A 24,173-nucleotide genomic window follows, 5' to 3' on the forward strand; every position below is an offset into this window, starting at 1 on the left:
GAGCCCTTGAATTTCTGAAGAGTTCTCTTGAAGTTTGGAAGCTGCAGAAAGAAAGGGTGCTGAGCATCTCTGTACTTGGCAGGTATTGTGGAGAGAGAATACGTGACCCATCTAAATCCTCTTCTTCTAGAACTACACAGCCAAGCCCTGGGCGTCCCTGGGTAAGTCAGTTTATTATTCTCCTAGTAAAAGCAAGAATGGATTAGAGGGTCTCTTAGGTGTCTTTCAGCTTGAAGAGCTTCTAGTTTCATCAAGAAGTACCATGAATGGGGCAACTAGATGGCTCAGTGGATTGAGAGCCAGACCTAAGAGATGAGAGGTCCTGGGTTCAAATGTGACCTTGGACACTTTCTAGCTGTCACTTAACCCCCACTGCCCAGCCCTTATTGCTCTCCTGCCTTGGAACCAAAATATAGTATTAAGTATAGTAAGTATATAAGTATAATATATAGTATTAAGTATAGTAAGGGTTAAAAAAAATCACTACTACATTTTCCCAAAGGCCAAGATATAAGACAGAAGACATAGATGCAATTTTCTGGGCATATGGAGTCTATTCAGTCTGACAAACATTAATTTAGCTTCTTCTATGTGACAGGCAGTACAGTGTAAGGGGATAAATATGGAGCTGGCCTGGGAGTTAGGAAAACCCGACTTCCAGTCCCATTTTCAATGCATACTAGCTGTAACCTTGAATGAGTCATTTATCTTCTCATTTTCCCTTGGGAAACCCCTCTAAACCATAAACAGGTACCATTCTGTATTGGTAGAGGGAATTTTCCCACTGAGAATTCTTTAGGCCAATGAAATCCGAGCTCCGGTTTGCTCTCAAAATGTGCTAGACCCTGGAGAATCAAAGATGGAAGAGAAAAAAAGCATTTACTAAGTACTTAACTATGTGCCAACTTCTTCAGTAAGCCTGGGAATGTAAATAGGGAAGGCTAAGACAGTCCCTGCCCTCAAGGAGCTTACTACATTTTGGGGGGGTCAATCAATAAAAGGGAGTAGTGGGCAGAGAGAGGCGTGATGGTTTAGAAGGTTCAGGGATGTGAGACAAGCAATTTCCCAAAGACGAAAAAAAATGACAGACCTGCATTCAAAAAGGTTACAATCTAGTGTTGGAGGTAGGAGAAGAACATATAAAAATAGCCAAAATCTGAGGGAGACTGTGATAAAATTAAAGTAGGAGACAAAAAAAAGGGAGTGGCTAAGAGATTATGCTGGAAAGACTCCTTGTAACTAGAGGTAGTACATAAACTAGGGCCTCAAAAGATGGGGAGGATTTTAACAGTTGAAGAGTAGGAGGGGCAGCTAGGTAGTTTAGTGGATAGAATTCCGGGCCTGGAGTCAGGAGGACCTGGGTTCAAACATAACCTCAGACATTTCCTAGCTGTGTGACCCTGGGCAAGTCACTTAACCCTGTCTACCTAGTCTTAACCATTCTTCTGGTATCCATCCTTTTTTTTTTTTTTTTTTTTTTTTTTTTTTTAAACCCTTAACTTCTGTGTATTGGTTCCTTGGTGGAAGAGTGGAAAGGGTGGGCAATGGGGGTCAAGAGACTTGCCCAGGGTCACACAGCTGGGAAGTGTCTGAGACCGGATTTGAACCTAGGACTTCCTGTCTCTAGGCCTGACTCTCAATCCACTGAGCTACCTAGCTGCCCCCTATCCATCCTTTTTAAAAAAATCCTTACCTTCTGTCTAAGAATGGATGCTAAGTAGCCATTTCAAGGCAGAAAAGTGGTAAGGGCTAGGCAATTGGGGTTAAGTGACTTGCCCAGGGTCACACAGCTAGGAAGTGTCTGAGGTTACGTTTGAACCTAGGACCTCCTGACTTCATGCCTGGTGCTCTACCTACTGGACAACCTAGCTGCCCCTTTAATATTAATTCTAAGACCGAAGATATAGATTTAAAAAAAAGAGAGAGTAAAGCCGTAGTGCTGTTCCAGGCATGGACAAATGGAAGCAAAACACAACAGGCTAAGATCAAGGAACCTACCCAGAGTGGTCCAGTTTGGCTGGAACAGAGATATATGTAGGAGAGTAATGAGAAATAAGGGCAGAGAGATAGGTTAGAGTCAAATTGAAAACGGTCTTGCATACCAAGGAGGCTAAAGATAATTGATTTTGTGGGCAATAGTAAGATATTGAGGATATTTGAGCACAGGAATGGCAAGCATCAGGTCTACAGGGCAACAAATCTGAAGGGTATAGAGTCCGAAGGCTGGTGTGGAGAGGGGAAAGATAGGAAGGAGAGGTGACAAGGACTTGGAGGAGTGAGATCAGTGGGTGAGCAGAGAAGAGAAAGCTGTGGTTTTGTAGAAGCAGACTTACCATGGATCTGCATTGACAATGAATGAGAACTCCATTAAGGACTAGAATATTCTTTTTTTAATTTTAATTTTAAAATACTTTTCCATGTTTACACAATTCATTTTCTCCCTCCCCCCCCCATCCCCTCACCCAGAGCTGACAAGCAATTCCACTGGGTTGTATAAATGTTATCACTTGATACCTATTTCCATATTATTCTTTTTTTGTTATAGAGCGTTCTTTTGAAGCCTAAACCCCAAATCACAAACCCATATATACATGTGATTTGCGATGAGTCATGTTTTTCTTTTGCCTTTCTACTCCCATAATTCTTTCTTTCAATGTGGATAGCATTCTTTCACAGGAATCCTTCAGGAGCGTCCTGGCTTATTGCATTGCTACTAGTAGCAAAGTCCGTTACATTGGATTGTTCCAATATTTCACTTTCTATGTTCTTGTTCTCTTGGTTCTGTTCATTTCACTCTGCATCAATTCATAGAGGTTCTTCCAGTTCATATAGAAATCTTCCAGTTCATCATTCCTTACAGCACGATAGTCTTCCATAACCATCAGACACCACAATTTGTTCAGCCATGGAATATTTTTTTGTTGTTGTTGCCCACTCAACACATAGCATAGTACCTTACACATATCATGCACTTAAGTTTTATTTGTTTTTTTGTTTGCTGAGTCCTTGGTGCTAGAACAGGTAGTAGGGATCAAGACTCACTGAAAATGCCTCTGAGTCACCAAGTCAGAAGAGGGGCAGGAAGGGTGGGGTGTTCTGACATCTTTTAAAGCCATCTCTGCCTTCAGGAAGTCCGGTAACTGAACTAGGCCCAAGGCCATCCAAATAGGCTTCTTCCTCCCTGTGACCAGAGAGGCGGGTTTGGCTCCCCACCTCCCCACTGCCTACTTGTGGTCATTCATTCTTCCATAGAGAGTATCTAAATTCAGAATTTAGTTGGCAGGACAAGCATCTCCTTCCCAAACCAACATACTTTTCAAGATCTTCTTTCACTCACTGCCTTAGCAGCAGCCCCTCTACTTGTCTAGCACCTGAGTTCTAGAGCTTCTGACTCCAGAGACAAACATGGATGTCGTGGATGTTATTTGAACACCATCTTCAGATTCCAAGCATAAGAGCCCACCAATTCCCTGGCAAAATGGTCACAGCCAGGTGTGGGTGCCCTTTCAGGCATCTTAGGTTAGCCAGTCTGTCAGGGCCAGAAGAAACCTTGGCTATCCTTTAATTCATTCTCTGTTGTACAGATGAGAACACGAGGCTCACGGAAGGAAAAGATTTAGCCAGTGAGTTCATGGTGGCAGAGTTGGTACTCTTTTCACTACATAACATCACTCAGGTTCATATTTCTTGCACTGAGAGAAGAATCAGGTCCTAGCAAAAAAGGAACCCAGAGCACAGGACAGGAAGAGAAGGGCGGGGAACAGAGGGCTTCTAATAAGGGAAAGGAAGGTGCCAGAAGCTTCCTAGGAGAATGAGGTATTTGTGCACTTGGTCAAGTGTGACCTAGGCCCACCCAGTGAAAGTCTTGGTGTTTCCTCACCCTGAGGAGGGACGTGCCACCATCTTGTTTTCCTTCATAAGCTTTCATTTTGGCCTTTTGTCTATGGGCAGAACTAGAATAAGACCAGCTGCAGTGTGGAGGAGATGTCTGTTTTGTTCCATTAGTCCTGCTGGTAGCCAATCTCTCTTCTCTGCCAATATTCCTCCTGCCCCAGGCTCTCAGCAGAGGGTCTTTGATTAGTCATTTATGCCTTTGTGGAAAAGATTTTTCAGGAAGCCAATCAGCTACCACATCTTGGCTTTATAACATTTCTTGCATCTGCTCCCTTTACTTCCTTAGCACGGCATCCTAGTACCCTAGTCCAAACCCTTATCGCTCATCTTGACAGTGGAAGTATACGTCTAACTGGTTTCCATTTTCTATCCTCTCCTCCCTCTAATCCATCCTCTGCACAGCTGACAATTTTACTCTTCAAGCACAAGTCATCTTTCCCTTCCTGAATAAACTCCAGTGTTCCCCGTTACCTGTAGGATAAAACAGCAACTATTCTGTTTAGCTTCTAAAATCCTCCTTGTTCTAGCCCCACTCTACCTTATAGGCCTTGTTACTGGTGCCTCCCCATCACACCTGAAGGTCTAGCCCAGTGATTCCCAAAGTGGGCGCTACTGCCCCCTGGTGGGTGCTGCAGCGATCCAGGAATGCAGTGCTGGCCAAAGGTGCATTTATCTTTCCTATTAATTGCTATTAAAATTTAAAAAAAAATTAATTTCCAGGGGGCTAAATAATATTTTTTCTGGAAAGGGGGCGGTAGGCCAAAAAAGTTTGGGAACCACTGATCTAGCCAAACTGCTCTTCCTGTTCCTCACAGAAGGCATCTAAGCCTTCTGTCTTTTTGCCCTGGCTCACCTCTTATTCCTGGAATACAGAGCCTCCTTTCCTCTTCTTCCAATCCATTTCCTTCAAAGCTTAGCTTGAGCTAAGTTAGCAAGACCACCTTGCAACAACACCTGATGCCTTGCCTTGCCTGATCCTCCCAGGATGCTAGTGCCTCCCCCCTCACCAACTCTCTTGTATTTATTTTCTATACTCCCAAAGTTCATGTTTAGTCCCCCAGTAGAAGTCAGGCACCTGGTTGGAGCTTAATAAATGCTTGTTGATTGGTCAGTTTCTAGTACTGATTTTCTGGCTAATTTTCTGGGTAACACCTATTTCCTTTCTGGGACTTGGTTTTCCCTTCTGTAGAATATAAATGGTGTTTCAGGTTTCTTTCAGTTCTGATATTTTATGTTCTCAGGCACCTCTAGTTATGACATTCTAAGGTTTGGCAGGTCTAGAATTTTATCATTCTAATTTGATTCCATTTGTATTTACTGTGTGTTCCCAAAGTCTTAGTGCAGGGACTTTCTCCACCACTTTCTTTCCCATCCTCTCAGCCTTTGTCTTCATCTCTCTCCTAGCTATTTCATTTTTAAAAATATGTTATCTTCCCTCATTAGAATGTAAATTCCTTAAGGGTAGGGACTGTCTTTCTTTTGGGCTCATATTCCTATTTCCAGAGTTCAGCACAGTGACTGGCACAAAGCAAGGGCTTAATAAATACTTCTTTATCTGAGTGGTTTATTAGCTAATGATATTATTATATATAGCTAAAACGGCATTTCATGGCTTTAAAGCTTTGGAAGGGATGTACTTGTTGACTCTATGAGGTAAGTACTCTGGATAGTATTAATCTCAATTTATAGATGAGATTCCCAGTGGTTAAGTAATTTGTCCAAGGAAGTGTCAGAGAGGAGATCTGAACCTTTGTCTTTGAATGCCAGTCCAAGTCCAGCAGGCTTGATACCAGGCCCTGGCTGTCTCTTCTAGGAAGTTTATCTTGTAATATACAGGGAGCCACCAGAGGTTACTGAGCTGGGGAGTCTCTGGATATCAGAGCCAAACATCTGGAGTGTTAGTCTGGCAGGAGAGACTGCAGAGAGAAATTAGAGACAGAGAGAAAAGTTGAGAAAAAAATAATCAGGGAAGAGCTGATGAGGACCTGGACTAGGATGATGGCTGGGGGGGAGGGGAATAGAGAGGAGGGTACACAAATCATCTTCCTTTATCCTCAACTTGCACACAATAGGAGCTTAATAAATGTTTGTGAACTAGACACTTAGCTGTGAGCCGGGAATGTTTGAGGGCGGGGAACGGAAGATGATGACCCAGCGATCCGTTAGACCCAGAAGAATCTTGCCTAGAAGAGGAGGCAGTTCTGGGGCGAGGGCGGAGCAACGCCCCCCCCCCCACACACACACACCCGGCTTTTGCGCTCCTCCCTCCCTCGCTCTGTCCCTCCCCAGAGCTCGCTGGTCAGGACCGTCTGGGCGGCGCTAGGACCTCGCGCGGCTTGGGCTCGGGCTTAGGCTCCGGGCTCAGGCTAGGGCTCCAGCGGGGCCTGGGCCAGTAGCGGCTCCGGGGCTGCGGAGGCGCTAGGGGCCCATCTGCAGCGTCATGTGAGCGGGACCGGGTACGGGCGCTCCCCGGGGGAGGTGAGCCTGGGGGCCTGGGGCAGAAGATGCATGTGGGGAGGGGGGCTGGGGCAGCAGATGCGCCCAGTTTGGGGAGGTCGTCCAGGAACGAGGTAAATGGGACCCCTCTGCCCCGATGTCCCACCAACTCTGTGCCTCACCCTCATTTGCGCTTGTGAATCCCCCGGGTGCTGGGCGCAGCAGTGAGCCTCCACCCTAGCTTGAGAGCTGCCAGGACTGGGTGGTGGACCCTGCCCCCATCGGAGTGGGAAAAGGGCGAGGGGAGAGGGTCATGGCCCCTACTGGGAGTAAAGAGACAAGCAGAATTGGGGGAGTCCAGGGCTGGTAGGGAGCTTGCCCCCTCCCCCTTCCTTTTCTCCTCTATCTAGTCTCCCCAACCTGGGTCAGACTAAGCTGCTTTATGCAGTCCCCCGCCTCGGGGCTGTGGGGGCTGATCCTCAGAGTCTGCCAGCTCCGCTGGGCTCCTGAGCTATGATCTTTGCCCCCTCACTGAGGTTCTGACGTTTCTGCGCTTGGATGGGCCCTCAGGCAGTCCAAAAACTTGCTGGCAGCTGGTAATCCCTGGGAGGAGCTATGGGGGGGGGAATATGGGGGGGTGGAATCTAGTGGGAGTGGACGGAACGTGCCCTGGGGCCAGAGTGCTGGGGGTCGGAGATCTGGGAGGGCGCGTGGGCAGTGACAACCCAGAATGCACTGCTCTAGGACCCCCCTCTCATCTGCCCCACCCCTCCACGCTTACAGGGGCCACTGAGAACGAGGGAAGAGTTCCTGGCGCAGAGTAGGGGTTCCCAGCGACCCTATGCCTGGAAAAGAAGTGGAATCTCTTGACCTAGATGCCACTTCATGGAGGGGGTGGTTTTAGTTCTCCATCCTTTCTTTTCTCTCCCAAATCCTACCTTTCCCTCCAATTGCTTCCTGCCTTTCCCTGTTTTATTTTTTCCTCAGCCCTCCCACTCAGGGACCTTGTACTCCTCCACCTCCACTTTTTTGGGGGGGAGGGAAGAAGGGAGAGAACAGGATATTAGGGGGGTTGGGGAGCTGGAGCTTGGGTCTGTGATGAGAGGGAATGTTCTGAGTCTACACTTCCAGCCTCCCACACACCTAAGGCACAGAGGGAGAGGAGGAGGAGGGGAGAGAAGATAAGGGTAGGTTCTGCTAGTAGAGTTAGTGGAGTGGGGGTTGGGGCCACATACCCACCCTGGGGTCCCATACAGGCTTATCAGTTCTCCTCTGCTTTCCTTTTTGATTTTCCCATCTTGGCCTTCTTTGGTCTCCCTTCCCTGGAACCTTGCCCTACCTGCCTATTAACACAAGGGAGGCCCTGGATGGATGGGGAGGGATGAGAGATGAGGGGCTGTGCAAAGTGGCTTTTGGGGAGGTGCCTTGGCCAGTAAACCCTGGAGAGGGAGGCTTCAAGAGAGGCCTCCGTCCATTTGGGAAATTCAGGAGAACATTGAGGAGCCTGGCTTTTCCCTCACCCCACCTGGGAGGGAGAGGGGGCCCTGCTTTCCAGGCATGGTACATGCGATCCTAGCATATACCGATTTCAGTTGGCAGGGGAGCTCAGCACTGAACCAGATGTCACCTTACCTAGGTTCTGCCTATAACCTAGTACAGTTAGGTATTACAATACCCTAATTGTCTAGGCTTGGGGCGTATGGGCTTGATCCTGTATGATCCAGTTCAGCAAACACCTATTAGGTATTTAGCCACAATGTGAAAGATTCTAAACAGGGCACTTGGTTTCTGGGGATTTCTCCGTCAAATGAGCTGGTTGGATCATTAGCTGTCTCTGAGGCCCCTTCTGGATCTGACATTCTGTGTTTTAAGGGCTCCGTCAGCTCTAATTTTCTTCTGAATTGCTTTACCCTCCCTCTAGGTGGTCTAGTCAATTAAAATGGACGTGTGCTGAGTGTTCTTTGCTCTTTCTCCTGTGGACCTGGTATTCTCCCTTGAGCCCCTCACACCTACATTCCTTTCCCTCTCTTTCCAATTCAATTTCCCTGTGCAATCCCCAGTAGTTTGATTGTTGCTTAGCTGAGCAGATCCGTTTAGGTAGGTAGTGCATCCTCTGCTGGTGTTGTTCCCAGTGATCTGCTCTGGATGGGAGCCTGGGAAGACAGGGGTTCTAGCCTTGACTTTTATGCTTACTCACTGTATGATTAGAGAAGTCTCTTCTGCTCTCTGGGGCCTCAGTTTCCTTATCTGTTAAATGCAGGGGTTGGGCTAGATGATCTCTAAGGTCTTTTCCAGCACTGACATTCTCTGATTCTTTGTGGACATCGTCTGCTTTGAGGATTTGTCAAGCATTAAGGGCCAGTCCTGGAAACATGGGTGGAGTCCTGTTTGGGATGGGCATGAGGGCTTGACCACAAAGGCCCTGGCTAACCAAGGAAGGTGAATAAGGTTAGGGAATCCTCTGGAAAACGGATCTAAAAGAATATTCTCAGCCTTTGATTTAGACCTAGTAAGTGTGTCCTTTATTAAGCAGGGAGGAATCGAGAAGGAAGGGAGAAGGGAGTGGCCAAGGGAGACGAGAAATCATGGAGGGGCATTGCAAGGCATGGAGAAAGAAGGACACATGGTTAAAATATAGGCTTGTCCCAGACTTGGTAAGATAGCTTATCTGTCCTTTCCGTCTCGTCCTAGGTGTCCTCAGGTCCTACCAACCCTAATCTGGGGGGTTTTCCCTGTACTAGAGGGCCCAAAGGGAAGTAGCAGGGGCACAATTCTTAGATAAAGGAAAAGAGAAGGGATGGAGGCCAGAAAAGGGAAAGCAGTGCCCAGGGTTAGCTCAAGGCCATGATGTCAACTACCCCTGAGCAAATGTATGCGGTTGGCTGATTTTTCATCGTGGGGTCAGTCAGTGGAAATCTTAGCCCTCTCATTGAGCAGTCTTACTCTCTTACTTCAGGCCAGGTCCTCTTTGTCTGGAGCAAGTCCATGGGAATCAAGTCCTGACTGTAGGGAAGAGCTGAACCTATTCCTGTTGACTTGCAGGTGTGACCCCTTTTCCCCCTCCCCCGGGTGACTGGAAGGCTGTCCCCACCCCAAGATTGCTGGAGAGACATGAATAAAAATAAGGTAAGTGCCTCATCCTTCTCTCCTCCCTGCCTGGGTAGCTTGCTGGACTCTTGACCTCTCTCTACACCAGCACTTGAGGGACCTGCCTGATTCTTGGATCTGCACCTGGGGGCACTGGGGGCCCTTTGCAGTTATCTTTTCTGTTCAACAACAAGTTCAGATGCTTGAGTGGGTTTGGTGCCTGGGCCTTGATTCATCTGGACCTCGGTTTTCTCATCTGTAAAATGGAGATAAGGATTCCTGACCCGTTAAACTTTTAGGGTTATGGGGAGAATCAAATTGGGGAATGGGTGTAAAAGTACTCTGAAAAGTTGGTGAAATACTCAGACTAAACTGTCACTGGGTCTGGGACTCCTCATTAGGTACATTGTGGGAATACCAAGGAAGGAAAAGATCTGGTCCTTGCCATCAGAGAAGTTCCCGCTATATGAATCAGATACAAATGACTAAAAGCAAGATTCAAGTAAAGTGACAATTAGTGCCACTTAAATGATGTCTATGTGAGCTAAGCTGAGGAGATCAGGAGCTACAAGAATGATTTGGGTGTTTGGAAGCCTATAGATCACCCTCAATCTCATTACAACTGGAGGCAGCTCTGAGCAGCATGTGGTCTTCCTGGCTTGGAGTCAGAACTCTGGGGATTCAGGTATAATAGTTCCGATTTCTGTTGTGCTATAAGATTTGCAAAGCGCTTTCCTCATAACAATCCTGTGAGGCAGTGGTATCAAATTCAAACAGAAAAGAATTCCTGAAAACCAGTTTAACTTCTGTGAAGATGGGATTAACTCTCCCCTATTTATTTAGATTTTAGCCAGCAGGAATGTAGATACCCCAATTTAAGGATTAAGGGGATGGGGTCTATGAACCACCTGTGCTAGCAAGTGACAAAGCAAAAACAACAAAGTTAAAGATGCCATTGGTCCTCATAAAAGTGGAAGACACAGGAAGTGATGCAAAGAACTGTCTTTAAATATGGTGGTAACTTCATGTGAGTAGGTTTTTCCCTTTTGAACTTGGCCTTGGAGGAGCTCAGACTTGAGACCTCAGACTGCTTCCCTTTGGACTGCCATGTGGGTGAGTGAAAAAGCCTACTCCCTTTCCTTGGCTTTTCTGGAGGCACTAGCCTCCGGAGAGGCCCCTCATCTTGGAAGAGGCCTTATGGCTAGAAGCCTTCTTTAATTAACCTCTGTGGCCCCCTTTGCTGAGGCCTCTGAAGCCTTGCCTGGTGGACCAGGCCAGAGTAATTATCTCCCCCTCTCTCTCATTTTCTTTACTTTCACTCTTTCTATTTGTAAATAAACTACCATAAAAGCCATTCTGACTTGAATCATTCATTTGGAATTAAGTAATTAATTCCTATCTACCATACTCTTAAATATTCAGTCCAACCATAATTTTACCCTTTACACATCTGGGTTATATTGTCTTTTAATTTATTTTGTTAAACATTTCTCAATCACCATCATAAGCAGCTATGCTGGTTTAGAGTTTAACACTTCGGCAGTGAGGTAAGAAAAATAGATTATTGTTTCCATTTTACAGATGAGGAAACTGAGGCTTAGGTTAAGAGATTTGCCTTGTCTCCTAGCTAAAATTTCAGGTTCAAAGCCAGAATTCAAACTCAGATCTTCCTAACTCCTTCCTCTGGGCTACATTTTTCTGAGAACAAATCCATTTAAACTTTGGATTTATTCCTAACTCATCCATTACCTTGTTTTTTAAACCCATAATTCCCCTCTCCTTTCCATTCTTCTGGCCACCACCCTAGTCTAGTATTCATTACTGGGAATCATTTAGCAGACTCCTAATAGCTTTCCTTGGTACCATTCTTCTCCTTATGTTTAAATAGATGAACCTGGAAACATGTTCATCTGTTTTAAACATCATGCTCCTCCTTTGTCATTCCCTTGTTTAAATACCTTCTGTGGCTTTTAGGTCACAGGAACAGTAGACAGAGTAGCAGGCCTTGGGTCAGGAAGACCCAAGTTTAAATCTAGCCTCAGACACTTCCTCACCCACTCAAACTGGGCAAGTCACTGAACCCTATTAGCCTCAGTTTCCTCATCTGTCAAATAAACTGGAGAAGAAAATGGCAAACCCCTCCAGATCTTTTCCAAGAAAACTCCAAGAAATGAGATCATGAGGAGTTGAACTCAACCGAAAATGAATGAACACAGACTAAAACGAAAGTTTCTCTGCCTGATAATCAAGCCTCTCCACTATTTAGCTCCATGCTCTACTCCCTTCCTTGAGCCCTTAGCTCCAGCAGACTAATTCTTCACTGTAGACCTGAACACACGACTCCATGCCTTTGCCCACACCATCACCTCCCTCTAAAATGCCCTCTTTTCTCTGCCCATCCAAATGCTTTTCATCCTTCAAGAGCCAGCATTTATCCTCCTTTCTTCATAAAAAGCATCCTTGACCATTGTGTCCCATAGTGATTTCTCCTTCACCTTATCTAAGGATCTCAAATACTTCCTTTAGAGTATAAGTTATCCCTACATTTGTCTCCCGACTAGTCCGAGTCCTTGAGAAGGAAAATTGCATCATCTTCTCTTTTGTCATCATTTACAATGGAGTCTGAGAAAGGATGGAGAGCATAGCAGAGATGTTTGGGAAATATTGCTGGGATTTTGTGGAGATGTACCCGATGTGCCAAAGTTGAATAATTATTAGGTATTTAAGAAGTGTTTTGTAGTGAAATGTGGTCAGCTGTTGCAGGAAGGATACCTTCAGAAGACTTGGCACTCCACCTCTTGCCCTGAGGTCCTCCATTCCTCAGGCAATCAACAAATATTTATTAAGTATTTAACATGTGCCAGGCTCTGTGTTGACCTCTTCGCTTTCAAAGAAAAGTAAAACCAACTTCTTTCTCAAGGAGCATAAATTCTGCATTTTTTTCTAGCATTTTAAATTTTTTGACAGTTGTTTTCTGACGTTTTAGAATTCAGATTTTCTCCCTCTCTCTGCAGCCTTCTGCCCCCTCCCTGAGTCTAATATGGGTTACACCTGTACTTTTATGCAGTACATATTTCCATATTGCTCATGTGATAGAAGACACATATCACATGAATAATAGAAATCTCAAGAAGGAAATATAGTGGAAGAGGACATGCTTTGATTTGCACTCAAATTCTAACAGTTCCTTCTTTGTCAGTGGATTGCATTTTCATCATGAATCCCTTGTGCTTATCTTAGAGATTTGCTTTGCTGATAATGATTGAGTCCTTCACAATTGATCATTGTTTAATATTTCTATTACTATAGACACTACTTTCCTGGTTCTGCTCACTTCACTTTGCATCAGTTCATATATATTTGCATCAGTTCATATGAGTCTTTCTGAACTCATCCTGTTTGTCTTTCCTTATGGTGCAATAGTATTCTGTTATAACCATATACCACAACTTGTTGATCCATTCCTCAAGTGATGGACAATTTCTCAGTTCCCAATTATTTGCCATTACAAAAAGAGCTGGTAAAATAATCAGTTTCATGCTCTTATTTCCTTATTCCCAGAAAGGACAGCGTCAATCAATTGCCCTACTCTGGCTCCCATTAAAATGTAAGCTCCTTGAGGGCAGTTTTTTTAGTTTATACCCCTGTGCTTAGCACACTGCCTGGTAAAAGCTTTTCCGTTCATTCATTCAGTTCATGTACCTGGACTTTCTTTATGTGTTTGAGGTATGACTTGGCTGTTTTTCCCTACTGTGGTCTAAGAAATGGGTATGTGCTCATGTGTTTGTGTGTGTAGGACTTTGATTTCTTAACTTCTGATTGCTTTTCATAGACTTCTTCCCTTCTCCTGTAGGGCCAACGATCAGTGGTGCTAGGGGCCCTGTTTGCTCTCATCACCCTCCTCATCCTCTACAGCTCCAACAGCGTCAATGACGTGTTCCCTTACAGTTCTCTTCGAGGCCGCTTCCACCGGCCACCCAACCTGAAGAAATGGGCCATTGCTGACAGCTATGTCCCAGTCCTTGGCAACAAGGTAGGAAGAGAGGCCGGCAGGTCTAGAGCTTTGGGGAATCTCCGTCATTCTCTGGCAGTTTTTTCTTTTACTTAATTAATTTCTTTTACTTAATTAATTTGTTTGTTATATTAAAATACCGAGGTTAATTCCCTCTCTCCTTCCCCTCTTTCCATTAGAGAAGGTATCATTTGACAAAAAGATACACGTATACATAAAACTATATTTTGCTTATTTCTGCTTATCACTTCTTTCTCTGGAGGTGAACATAGTCAATGTGTTCTTCAAACAGTATTTCTGTTGCTTTATGTAATACTCTCTTGGTTCTGTTTCTTCACTCTTCATTATTTCGTGTCTTTCCATTTTTTTTTTAAATTAACTTGCTTGAGAAAGCTGGGTGCTTCAGTAGATAGAGAGCCAGGCCTAGAGACGGGAGGTCCTGGTTTCAAAACTGGCCTCAGACACTTCCTAGCTGTGTGATCCAGGGCAAGTCACTTAACCCTAAAAGCTCTTATTACTCGTTTGCTTTAGAACAGATATTTAGTATTGATTTTAATACAGAAAGTAAGGATTTAAAAAAGTTAACCTGCCCATCATTTCTTAGGGTGCAGTATGATTTCCATCATGTTTCACACAACCGGTTCAGCCATTCTCCAGATGATGGGCATCCCTTCATCTGGTAGCTATTTCTTCTGAGAACCATGCTCAGGTGGGTCCGGGGCAGGACTATCTTTAGGAGGACCAGATTGTAAAAGATCATAGAACTGGAATGGAAGAGACCTCAAGGAACATCTAGTCCAACTCCTACATTTTATAGTGAAGGAAATTGAAGCCCAAATGGGATAAGTGATTTGCCCAAGGTGGGAGAGGCAGGATTTGAACCCAGGTCCTCTTGACTCCAGAGTTAGTCTTCTTATTGTACTATACTTCCTCTCTTTATGAGGAAGGCCTTTCCAGAGATTACTCTTACTTATCCTTCCATTGAGGAGTAGGAATGGGAGCACTGGCACACTCCATGAGAAATTAAAAGGGGGCAGCTGGGTGGCTCAGTGAATGGAGAGCCAGGCCTAGAGATAGGAGGTTCTGGGGAAATCTGACTCCAGATATTTCCTAGCTGCGTGACCCTGGTCAAATCACTTAACCCCCATTGCATAGCTCTTACTCCTCTTCTGCCTTGGAACCAATACACAGTATTGATTCAAGGATGGACAGTAAGGGTTAAAAAAATAAAATAAATTTAAAAAATGTTTAATTATTCCTGTTTTATGTTGCTGTCACTTCCCAGTGACTCCTCCCTCCCCCCCTTCTCCCACTAGCATTATCCTCCCTTATAACAAAGTATAGAAAAGGAAAACCAATCAACACATTGTCTATTGTCTGAAAATCTGCAGGAGTCTGTCATCTTTCTACTGAGAGGCAGGTGACAGACACCGTTTCATAGCAGTCCTTGGATACCCCATTTGATCACCTTTGATCATCGATCTAACTAACATCTCCGAAGTGATTTCCCTTTCCATTGTTGTGGATGTGGTAGCAGACGTTGTTCCGATTCTCCCTAGGCTTTCTAAGGGATGGGGATGTAGGCCTGGGGCCAGGAAATGTGTGAGACCCAGTCAGGAGCCCAATCATTTGTCTCCATTTTCCCCATTTGATGTTAAGCTCTAGCGGTCGTCACAGGGCTCTGACCTCCGCTCGGTTCTATGGGAGGATCTCTTTTATCAACAATTTGAATGAGGATTTTAATGCCAAATTTGCAGATGGAAACCAGTTATTTAATTAGTATTTATTAAACATCTGTGATGTGCTAGGCACTGGGCTAAATAAACACTGAAAAAGTAAAAATAGTCCCTGTCCTCAAGGAGTGAACATTCCTTTCCCCCCCCCCCCCCAATTAACAAATATTTATTGGGGGACATCGGGTTAGCTCAGTGCATTGAAAGCTAGGCCTAGAGATGGGAGGTCGTAGGTTCAAATCTGGCCTCAGATTTTTCTTAGCTGTGTAACCTTGGGCAAGTCACTAAATAGTGCAGGATATAGTCCATTTAATGACTTTTGAGGACATAATTCTGAATTGTTTTCCAGAATGCCTGGATCATGTGGTACCCCATTTGAGTCACTCTGGAGTGAATCATGATTCTGCTTTTCTAGATATCTATTTCTGAGATGTCATTTCATAGAGGAACATACTTTTTAAAAAAAGCTTTTACCTTCTATCTTGGAATCAATACTGTGTATTGGTTCTAAGGCAGAAGAGTGGTAACGGCTAGGCAATGGGGGTTAAGTGACTTTTCCAGGGTCACTCACACAGCTAGGAAGTGTCTGAGGCCTGATTTGAACCCAGGACATCCCATCTCTAGGCCTGGCTCTCAATCCACTGAGCCATGCAGCTGCCCCAGAGGAACATATATTTTAATTCAGTTCATGAATAGAGGAATACAATACACTAGATGACAGCATTGGGATTCAAAAAGATTTATATAACTTGATAAAACTTTACTAGAACAAATTTGAGATGGTGCACTCATAACAAGAAAAATCAACCACCCAGATACAATATGGAGAGATCTCAATTAATAATAGTTCATGTTTTAAATCTTAGGAATCTTTTTTATTTTTTATTTAAAATTTTCATTTTTTTTAAAAATATTTTTCCATGTTTACATGATTCATTTTCTTTCCCTCCTCTCTTTCCTCTCCCCTCCCAGAGTCAATAAGCAATTCCGCTGGGTTGTACAAATGCTATCACTTGATACCTATTTCCATATCATTCATTTTTGATATAGAGAAATCTTTTAAAGTCTGAACCCCAAATCATATACCCATGTAAACAAGTAATAAGTGATGTCATAAGTTTTTCTTTTGTGTTTCTACAGGGATCTTTTTTTTAAAACTCTTGCCTTCTGTCTTGGAATCAAGAACCAATATTTGGAATCAAGTATTCATTCCAAGGCAGAAGATCAGCAACAGCTTAGGTGATGGAAGATAAGTGACTTGCCCAGGGTAACACAGCTAGGAAGTGTCTGAGGCCAATTTTGAACTCAGGACCTCTCATCTCTAGGCCTGGCACTCTATCCACTGAACCACCCAGCTGCCCCCAACTTAGAGATCTTACTGGACTTCACACCTAGTCGTAAATCCGAAGTTGACATGACTAACAAACAGGGTGATGTAATGTTAGGCTTAATTTAGTTTATGCTGCTGTTGCTTCCCAAAGACTCCTCCCTTTTCTTCTTCTCACGCCATACCACCTTCCCTTGTAACAAAGGAAACTCAATCAATACATTGGTTGTTGTCTGACACAAAACTCTAACTTAACTGAAGTCAAGTATCTAAAATGTGGGAAGTGAGAGTTCCATAGAGGAGAGTAAGGGAAGACCACCATCACCCTGAGTGAGTGACTTAACATCTCTAGACTCAGTTTCTTCATTTATAAAATGATGATAACAGGATTGTTGGAAGGTTCAAATGAGATAATGCATGTAAAGTGTTTTCAACCTTAAAGCACTCTATTGAATCTAAATTTTCATAGAAATAGAGCACTGGAGGGGCAGCTAGATGGCTCAGTGGATTGAGAATCAGGCCTAGAGATGGGAGATCCTGCATTCAGATTTTGGACTCAGACACTTCCTGGCTGGTTGACTGTGATAAATAAAAATTAATCTGGAGGTTTATTATCAGACTTATAAGCATTTATTAGTAAACAGAAAAAAATAGAGGTAGGGAGATAGGTGTCAGCCTTTCTAATTTTAGGGATAGATCCAATTCTCCTTTTAGCTGGCTCAAGATGAGGCTTGCCCAAGATTACTGAGTAAGATAAGGAGAGGAGGGAGAGGCTGCAGAGACGATTTGTTCAAAGGCAGAAGCAAAAAAGAACATTCTCCTTCCCTCCCTTGATTTTTTCTTAAAATTTTATTTATTTAATTAACTAATTTAGAGCATTTTTCCACGGTTACATGATTCATACTCCTTCCCTCCCTCCTCCCTCCCCCACCCATAGGCAATGAGCAATTCCCCTGGGTTTTACATGTGTCACTGATCAAGAACTATTTCCATATTATTGATATTTGTACTGGGGTGATCATTTAGAGTCAACATCCTCAGTCATATCCCCATTGACCCATGTGATCAAGGAAATGTTTTTCTTCTGCGTTTCTGCTCCCACAGTTCTTTCTCTGGATGTGGATATCGTTCTTTCTCATAAGTCCCTCAGAATTGTCCTGGATCATTGTATTGCTGCTAGTAGAGAAGTCTGTTACATTGGATTGTGCCACAGTGTATTAGTCTCTGTGTACAATGTTCTGGCTCTAATTCTTTCTCTCTGCATCAGTTCCTGGAGGTCTTTCCAGTTCACATGGAATTCCTCCAGTTCATCATTCCTTTCAGCACAATAGTTTTCCATCACCAGCAGATACCATAATTTGTTCAGCCATTCCCCAATTGAAGGGCATCCCCTCATTTTCCAATTTTTTGCCACCACAAAGAGCACAGCTATAAATATTTTTGAACACATATTTTCCATTATTATCTCTTTGGGGTATAAACCCAGCAGTGGTATGGCTGAGCATCTCCTCATAAGTCTTGGAAAAAATGAGTAACAGCTGAGATTTGGCTCTAGAATCTCTAACTTAAAATCTCACTCTCTTTTATTAAATCAGAATCTTTTTTTTTTCTCCCTTGGCAGACACTGACCTCCCACTGTCATCAGTGTGTGATCATCACCAGCTCAAGCCACCTTCTGGGCACGAAGCTGGGACCAGAGATTGAACGGGCAGAGTGTACCATACGCATGAATGATGCACCCACCACAGGCTATGAGGTGGATGTGGGGAGCAAGACCACCTTTCGAGTTGTGGCTCACTCCAGCGTATACCGTGTTCTACGGAGACCCCAGGAATTTGTCAATAAGACACCAGAGACTGTGTTCATCTTCTGGGGACCCCCCAGCAAAATGCAGAAACCCAATGGCAGTCTGCTACGTGTCATTCAGCGTGTGGGTCTTGCCTTCCCCAACATGGCTGCCTACGCCGTCTCACCCACCCGAATGCGTCAGTTTGATGACCTCTTCCGGGGTGAGACGGGCAAGGACAGGTACTTGCTTTCCTGTCTACTCCTGCTCTCTGGGCCTGGCATTTCTCTTCCCTCACACCAGAAATTCTATCTTGAACCCTCAGCTCCTGGAATGCACTGCTCTGAATTCTGCTGGTGCACTCTCCCCACCCCCAGAGCATATACTGTTTTTCTGTGGGTATAAACCCTCCAAGTACTCAATCAATAAGCATTTATTAATCATCAATTGTATACCAGTCATTATGCTGGATAGTAGAGCTATAGAGAAGATGAGAAACAGCCCCTTGCTCTCGAGGGGCTGTGGGCAAGTATATACAAAATAAATATGTTAGTTTTGGGGGGCAGGGAGTAGAAATCAAGAAAATATCTATGCTTGAGCTGAGTTTTAAAAAAGATCACCAGAAACAGGTGAAGAGGGAGTGAATCCCAACCATGTGGGGAATAGCTCGTGTAAGAAGATAAAGAGGGGCAGCTAGGAGCACAGTGGAAAGAGCACCAGGCCTGGAGTCGGCAGGACCTGGTCTGACCTCAAACACTTCCTAGCTATGTGACCCTGGGCAAGTCACTTAATCCTCATTGCCTAGCCTTTGCCTCTCTTCTGTTTTAGAATCTATACCTGACTTGAAGGTAAAGGTTTAAAAAAAAAAAAAAAAAGAAGATATAGAAAGGAGGGATGAAATGGTATGTCTGTGTGAATAGTAATATAGAGAGTTTGTAAAAGGAAGTAACACAATAAAGCTGCAAAACTGCAAAAGTAGGTGAGAGTAAGATTTTGAAGGGCTTTAAATATCAAAAGGAGAAATTTGTGTTTAATCCTAATAGCATCCATAGAGAGACACCATTTATTGAGTGGGGGCCTAACACAATCACACCTGAGCTTTAGAAAAATCTTTTTGGCAGCATCGTGGAAGATGGAGTAAAGAAGGGAGAGCCTGGAAGTAAGGAGACCAGTAGGAGACTGTAGGTCTAGAGAAGAGGTGATAAGGCTGGTAGCCACATGCCCGGAAAGAAGGGGATGGAGATAAGAGATTTGTGGAGGTAGACTGGACAAGACTTGGTTAGGGAGGCCTGAGGGAGAGTGAGGAGTGGAGGATGATTCTAATTACAGACCAAGGTGACTGGAAGGATAGTGGTGCCCTTAGCCCAAATAGGGAAGTACAGAGGATGACTGGGTCTGGGAGGATCTGCCAGAAAAGTCAGTATGTCCATGCCACCCGCTGAACCATAATCCAACTATGACTGTTGGTTTAAGTAAACCAAAAGAAACCAAAGTTTCCCGAGTAGTCATGGGAAAAATTGGATGCTGGATTATGGATTTAGAAGGATCCTTAGAGGACATCTAATCTAGCCCCCTCATTTTGCTGATAAAGAAAGGTTGAAGTGCCTTGTCCAAGGTCACACAGGTAGTAAGTGGCAAAGTTAGTTTTTAATTCAAGGTCAGCTCTCTTTCCACTGAAGCACTCTGATATTAAAAAAAAAAAAAGTATGGTTCAATGGGCCAAGTTGGAGAGGCTAATCCTCTCTGGTTATGTTTGCTCGATCAGGGGAGGGCTTGGGGAATACTTGCACCTTTGAAGAGATGGAAAAATTGGTATTTAGGAAGAAAGAGGAGCCCCCAACCTAATGAATGTGGGATTCATGCCTATTAGGGACTAAGAAATCCTAGGATCCTCATCAGTTTTAGAAAGGATCTCCAGACATATCATCTAGTCCTGTCCCTTCATTTTACTGATGAGCCGCTGAGACTGTGAGAGGTTAAACTGATTGCCTAAGATTCTGTAGATAGAAACAGCCAAGATTGGAATCTTGGTCCTTGGATTTAATTCAACACACTTTCCATGAGGCCACATTTCTTTTTATGGAGAAAGATTTGGGGCCTGGAGGTAAATCCTGTCCTTCCCTCTGGGTGCTTTTGGTGTGTGTGTGTGTGTGTGTGTGTGTGTGTGTGTGTGTGTGTGTGTGTGTGTGTGTGTGTGTGTAAGAAAGGTCTAAAGAGTATGGAGGGAAGGACATTTTTTTCCAAATTTGTTTCTCTGGATGGTTCTGGGCTGAAAGTGACGGGCCAGGTTTTAGCCGGAAGAATAGGCGGCTGGGTAGACATGGTAGACACCAATGCATGGCCTCTCTCTTCTCTGCACTTGGATCTCTGACTCCCTTCCCCAAGGCTACCCCTGCCTAACTCTCTGCTACCTGGCTCTTGGTCCATAGGGAGAAGTCTCGATCCTGGCTGAGCACAGGCTGGTTCACCATGGTAATTGCCGTGGAGCTCTGTGATCGAGTCCACGTCTATGGGATGGTGCCACCCAACTACTGCAGGTGAGATGTCTACTCTTCCCTGACCCCTTGGCTAGAGTCTATGAGGACTGACCAAATGCCCCTATATGATCTCATTAGTGGGCTTATTAAACTGCCTTTGTAGCCTCACCACGATGGCCCTCACCCAACCCAGTAGGCAGTTTATCCCAAACCCAGAACCATTTAGCCATTATCCCTCTTCTAGACTAGAAGCTTCCAGAGGGTAGACCCCTAAACTTGTGTGTTCCCTAAGCACGATATAAATATTCAATAAATGTTTGTTGAATAGATGAATCAATAGATGATAGTAAGAATGTTGAGTTGGAAGGGACCTTAGTGGGTCATCCAGTCCAACCTCCCCTCTCATTTTTTAAAAACACATCTTCTGTCTTAGAATCAATACTGTGTATTAATTCTAAGGCAGAAGAGTGGTAAGGGCTAGGCAAATGGAGTTAAGTGACTTGCCCAGGGTTACACAGCTAGGATGTATCTGAGGTCAGATTTGAACCCGGGACCTCCTGTCTCTAGGCCTGGCTCTCAATCCACTGAGCCAACTAATTGCCCCCTCCTCTCTTATATTAAAGAGGAGGAAACAGTTACATGTCCAAGAACACAGCTAGTCCCACATTCTCTCCTATCTCTACCATGAACTAGCTATTTGGCCTTGCCTTTAGATTCATTTTGACCCCTTTGTCTGGGCCAACCAAGGTTCACTGGATTAGTTTAGGAGCGGAATGGGATGTGTGGGGAGCTAATCAGAACTTTAGGGGCATGTTTTACCCTATTAGAAGGGGGGAGCATCCAATCAGGGTCTGGGGAGCATCTCTTTTCTCCAGGTAGGGCCCTGAGAGTAAATTTATATTCCATAAAGAAGTGCGTGGGGCGAACAGGGGAGAATATCAATACACTGGAAGGGTAAAGAGGTTGGAGAGAGGAAATATTTAATACTTAAGTGCATTGAAATCAACTTAAAGAGGGAAGAACAATCAGGTAGGGCCTTGAGGCCTGCCATCTTTCAGCAGCATGCTCTTTTCTTTGTCCCCTCTATAGCCAGCGGCCCCAGCCCCACCGGATGCCCTATCACTACTATGAGCCCAAGGGGCCAGATGAATGCGTCACCTACATCCAGAATGAGCGTAGCCGAAAGGGGAATCACCACCGCTTCATCACTGAGAAGAGGGTTTTCTCCTCCTGGTCTAGGGCCTACAACATTACCTTTTCCCATCCCTCCTGGACATAAGGGTATCTCTTGGACAATAAGGGCTCGGAGGGTAGGTTCCTGGACAATCAGGGGGTAGGGGTAGGTCCTGGCCAATCAGGACTCAGGAGAATTCTACTGACCAATCAGTATCTCATCTAGTCAGTCCTGGGAGCCTCTTCCAGTCAGTCAAAGCCTGGAGGGCAGGATCTTCGGGTTATTTGACATTTTTGAGGGTATCTTTTGGCCAATCAGGGTCTCAGAGGCATATCTTAGCTAAACAGGGTCTGGGGTGCATTTCCTAATGATCAGGGTCTTGGGGTATCCTCCAGCCAACTTGAGCTGCGATCCCATTTCTGAGTTAATTAGAGGACAAGGATGTATCTTCCTCATGAGGCCTTAAGTGTTTGGCCCTGAGGTGTTTCTCCCTAAAGAGGCACCAGAAACAAGCAAACAAACACAAACAACAACAAAAAGAAAACCTTCCAGCTTTTTTCCAGTTGACTTTGATAGAGGTCCTGGGCCCAGAGACACTGGGGGCTTGGACCAAGTCCTGGGAGGGGAGGCACAAACATGTTCTGTGCCATCAGGCATAAACCACTTTGAATGGCCTCAGTGCCCCTGCCGACTAAAGCCTGGGTTTGCTCTCTCAGCAAGTCCTCTAAGTGAAACAGGGCCCAGTCTTCCCTTCTCTCCTATAGCTGGTTTCTAGTATTGTCCTAGACTATTGAGAGAATCGAGTATAGATAGTCCTTAGCATTTCTGTGATTCCCAGGGGCCTTTTACTTTACTCCCTAGAACTTGGAAGTGTCTGCTTTGCCCCATCCCCTGGCACTCAAAATGGGAAGAAAAGAGGAGAGAGAAATGCTTGTATGCCATAGAGGATTCTTGGCCCGAAGGTCAGGGGACCCTGGGTTCTAGTCTCAACTTTGCTGCTAATTCATCATTGGACCTTGGGCACTTGTGACTTTCCCTCTATGGGATCTCATTTTCTTTCTCTATAAAATGAAGAGTTTGGACTCAATGATCTCCCTAGGTCCTTTCCAGCCCAGACATTTTAGGATTCTATTTTTGACCCCATGCCCTTTACTCTCCTTCCCTTCTTCAGTTCTCATTCTATTTCTGGTTCTGGGCAGGCATGGGTTGGCACCTAAGGACTAAAGAACTCTGCCCTGTTGGGATAGGCAAAGACCTTTCCCAAACCCCTGTTCCCCTGGCCTTCCAATATCTCTCTTTTCCCAAGGCTGTGATTGGCAGAGAAGGGGGGAATACCCCATTTCTGAGTGGATAAAAAAACCCAACCTTTATTCATCCTTCCTCCATGCCCCCTTACAGCTGCTAATCTCCTTGAAAATTAAATCGACAGTGCCTCTTTTCCTCTCCTCTGTTTGTTCCCCACCCACTCCCCCAATTCAGTGATGTCTCAGCCTTGCCTAAGTGAGGTCCCTTCCCACCTGCCGAGTGGTTTTCCACTAGCTTGGAATGGATCTTAAGACTGTAGGCTCCATTTATACCCAGATTCCAGAAAAAGGAAATGGGGATTCTAACTGCATTGGAATTTTATATGTCCCTTTTATCTGGAAGGGCTAAAAGCCCTACTAACCAAAAAAACGACTGGCTGCTGAAGTAGCAGAGTAGGGAACAAGGAGTGAGAACACTTGGGTTCTAGGTTCCCTCCCGTCTGACCTGTCACTTCATTGCTGACCTGGTTTCTTCCCTAAGAGAGGAGCCCCAAAGGAGCTGGTGAGGATAGAGTGGGTGTCCCTAGCTACTCGGTATGCCTTCTTGTTCCTAAGCATCAAGCTGAAGGGCTTAGGGTATGTGATAAAGCATTCCTGGACTGGTCTCTTTCCAGGTTATCTGGGGGTGGCATGTAGAACAAGGCAAGTCGAGGACAGAGGTCAGGGGAGTGCTTGGGACAGCGAGTCTTCATTCTGCTCTTGGGTGTCAGCACGAGCCTTCCCCTCACCCCCACTCCCACCCCTCCCCCAATTCCCTCAGCCCCGAAAGGTGGTTTTGTAATGGTTTGTACAGGAATAAATATTACTAAGCTCTCACTGTCTTTGTTTCTTGTGTCTGAAACCTCAATCAAGGCTTATTCCCAGTGGAGTCTCTGGGTGGTCTTTCTGGGCTCCAGTCCTTGGAACTAGGAACTTGCCAATACCGCCACAACCTTAGGTAAAT

At 44.8% G+C, this 24,173-nt stretch overlaps 1 protein-coding gene across 1 annotated transcript; it reads left to right on the forward strand.

Moving 5' to 3' along the window:
- The first annotated feature begins 6,268 nt into the window (after positions 1-6,268).
- ST6GALNAC6 (ST6 N-acetylgalactosaminide alpha-2,6-sialyltransferase 6) lies at positions 6,269-24,043 on the forward strand. Its single transcript, XM_044664070.1, has 6 exons — positions 6,269-6,372; positions 9,373-9,456; positions 13,271-13,450; positions 18,111-18,517; positions 20,705-20,812; positions 21,842-24,043. Exons 2-6 carry the CDS (start codon positions 9,442-9,444, stop codon positions 22,029-22,031), a joined length of 900 nt encoding a protein of 299 aa, XP_044520005.1. The 5' UTR covers positions 6,269-6,372; positions 9,373-9,441; the 3' UTR covers positions 22,032-24,043.
- The last annotated feature ends 130 nt before the right edge of the window (positions 24,044-24,173 follow it).

This window comes from Gracilinanus agilis, chromosome 2, assembly GCF_016433145.1.
Source record: "Gracilinanus agilis isolate LMUSP501 chromosome 2, AgileGrace, whole genome shotgun sequence".
NCBI lineage: Eukaryota > Metazoa > Chordata > Mammalia > Didelphimorphia > Didelphidae > Gracilinanus > Gracilinanus agilis.

Bases quoted from the DNA above. Each gene is read 5' to 3' on its own strand.
- ST6GALNAC6 (XM_044664070.1), top strand. The intron at 18,518-20,704 runs GTACTTGCTTTC...CTTGGTCCATAG, and splicing joins GGTGAGACGGGCAAGGACAG to GGAGAAGTCTCGATCCTGGC. The intron at 20,813-21,841 runs GTGAGATGTCTA...TCCCCTCTATAG, and splicing joins GTGCCACCCAACTACTGCAG to CCAGCGGCCCCAGCCCCACC.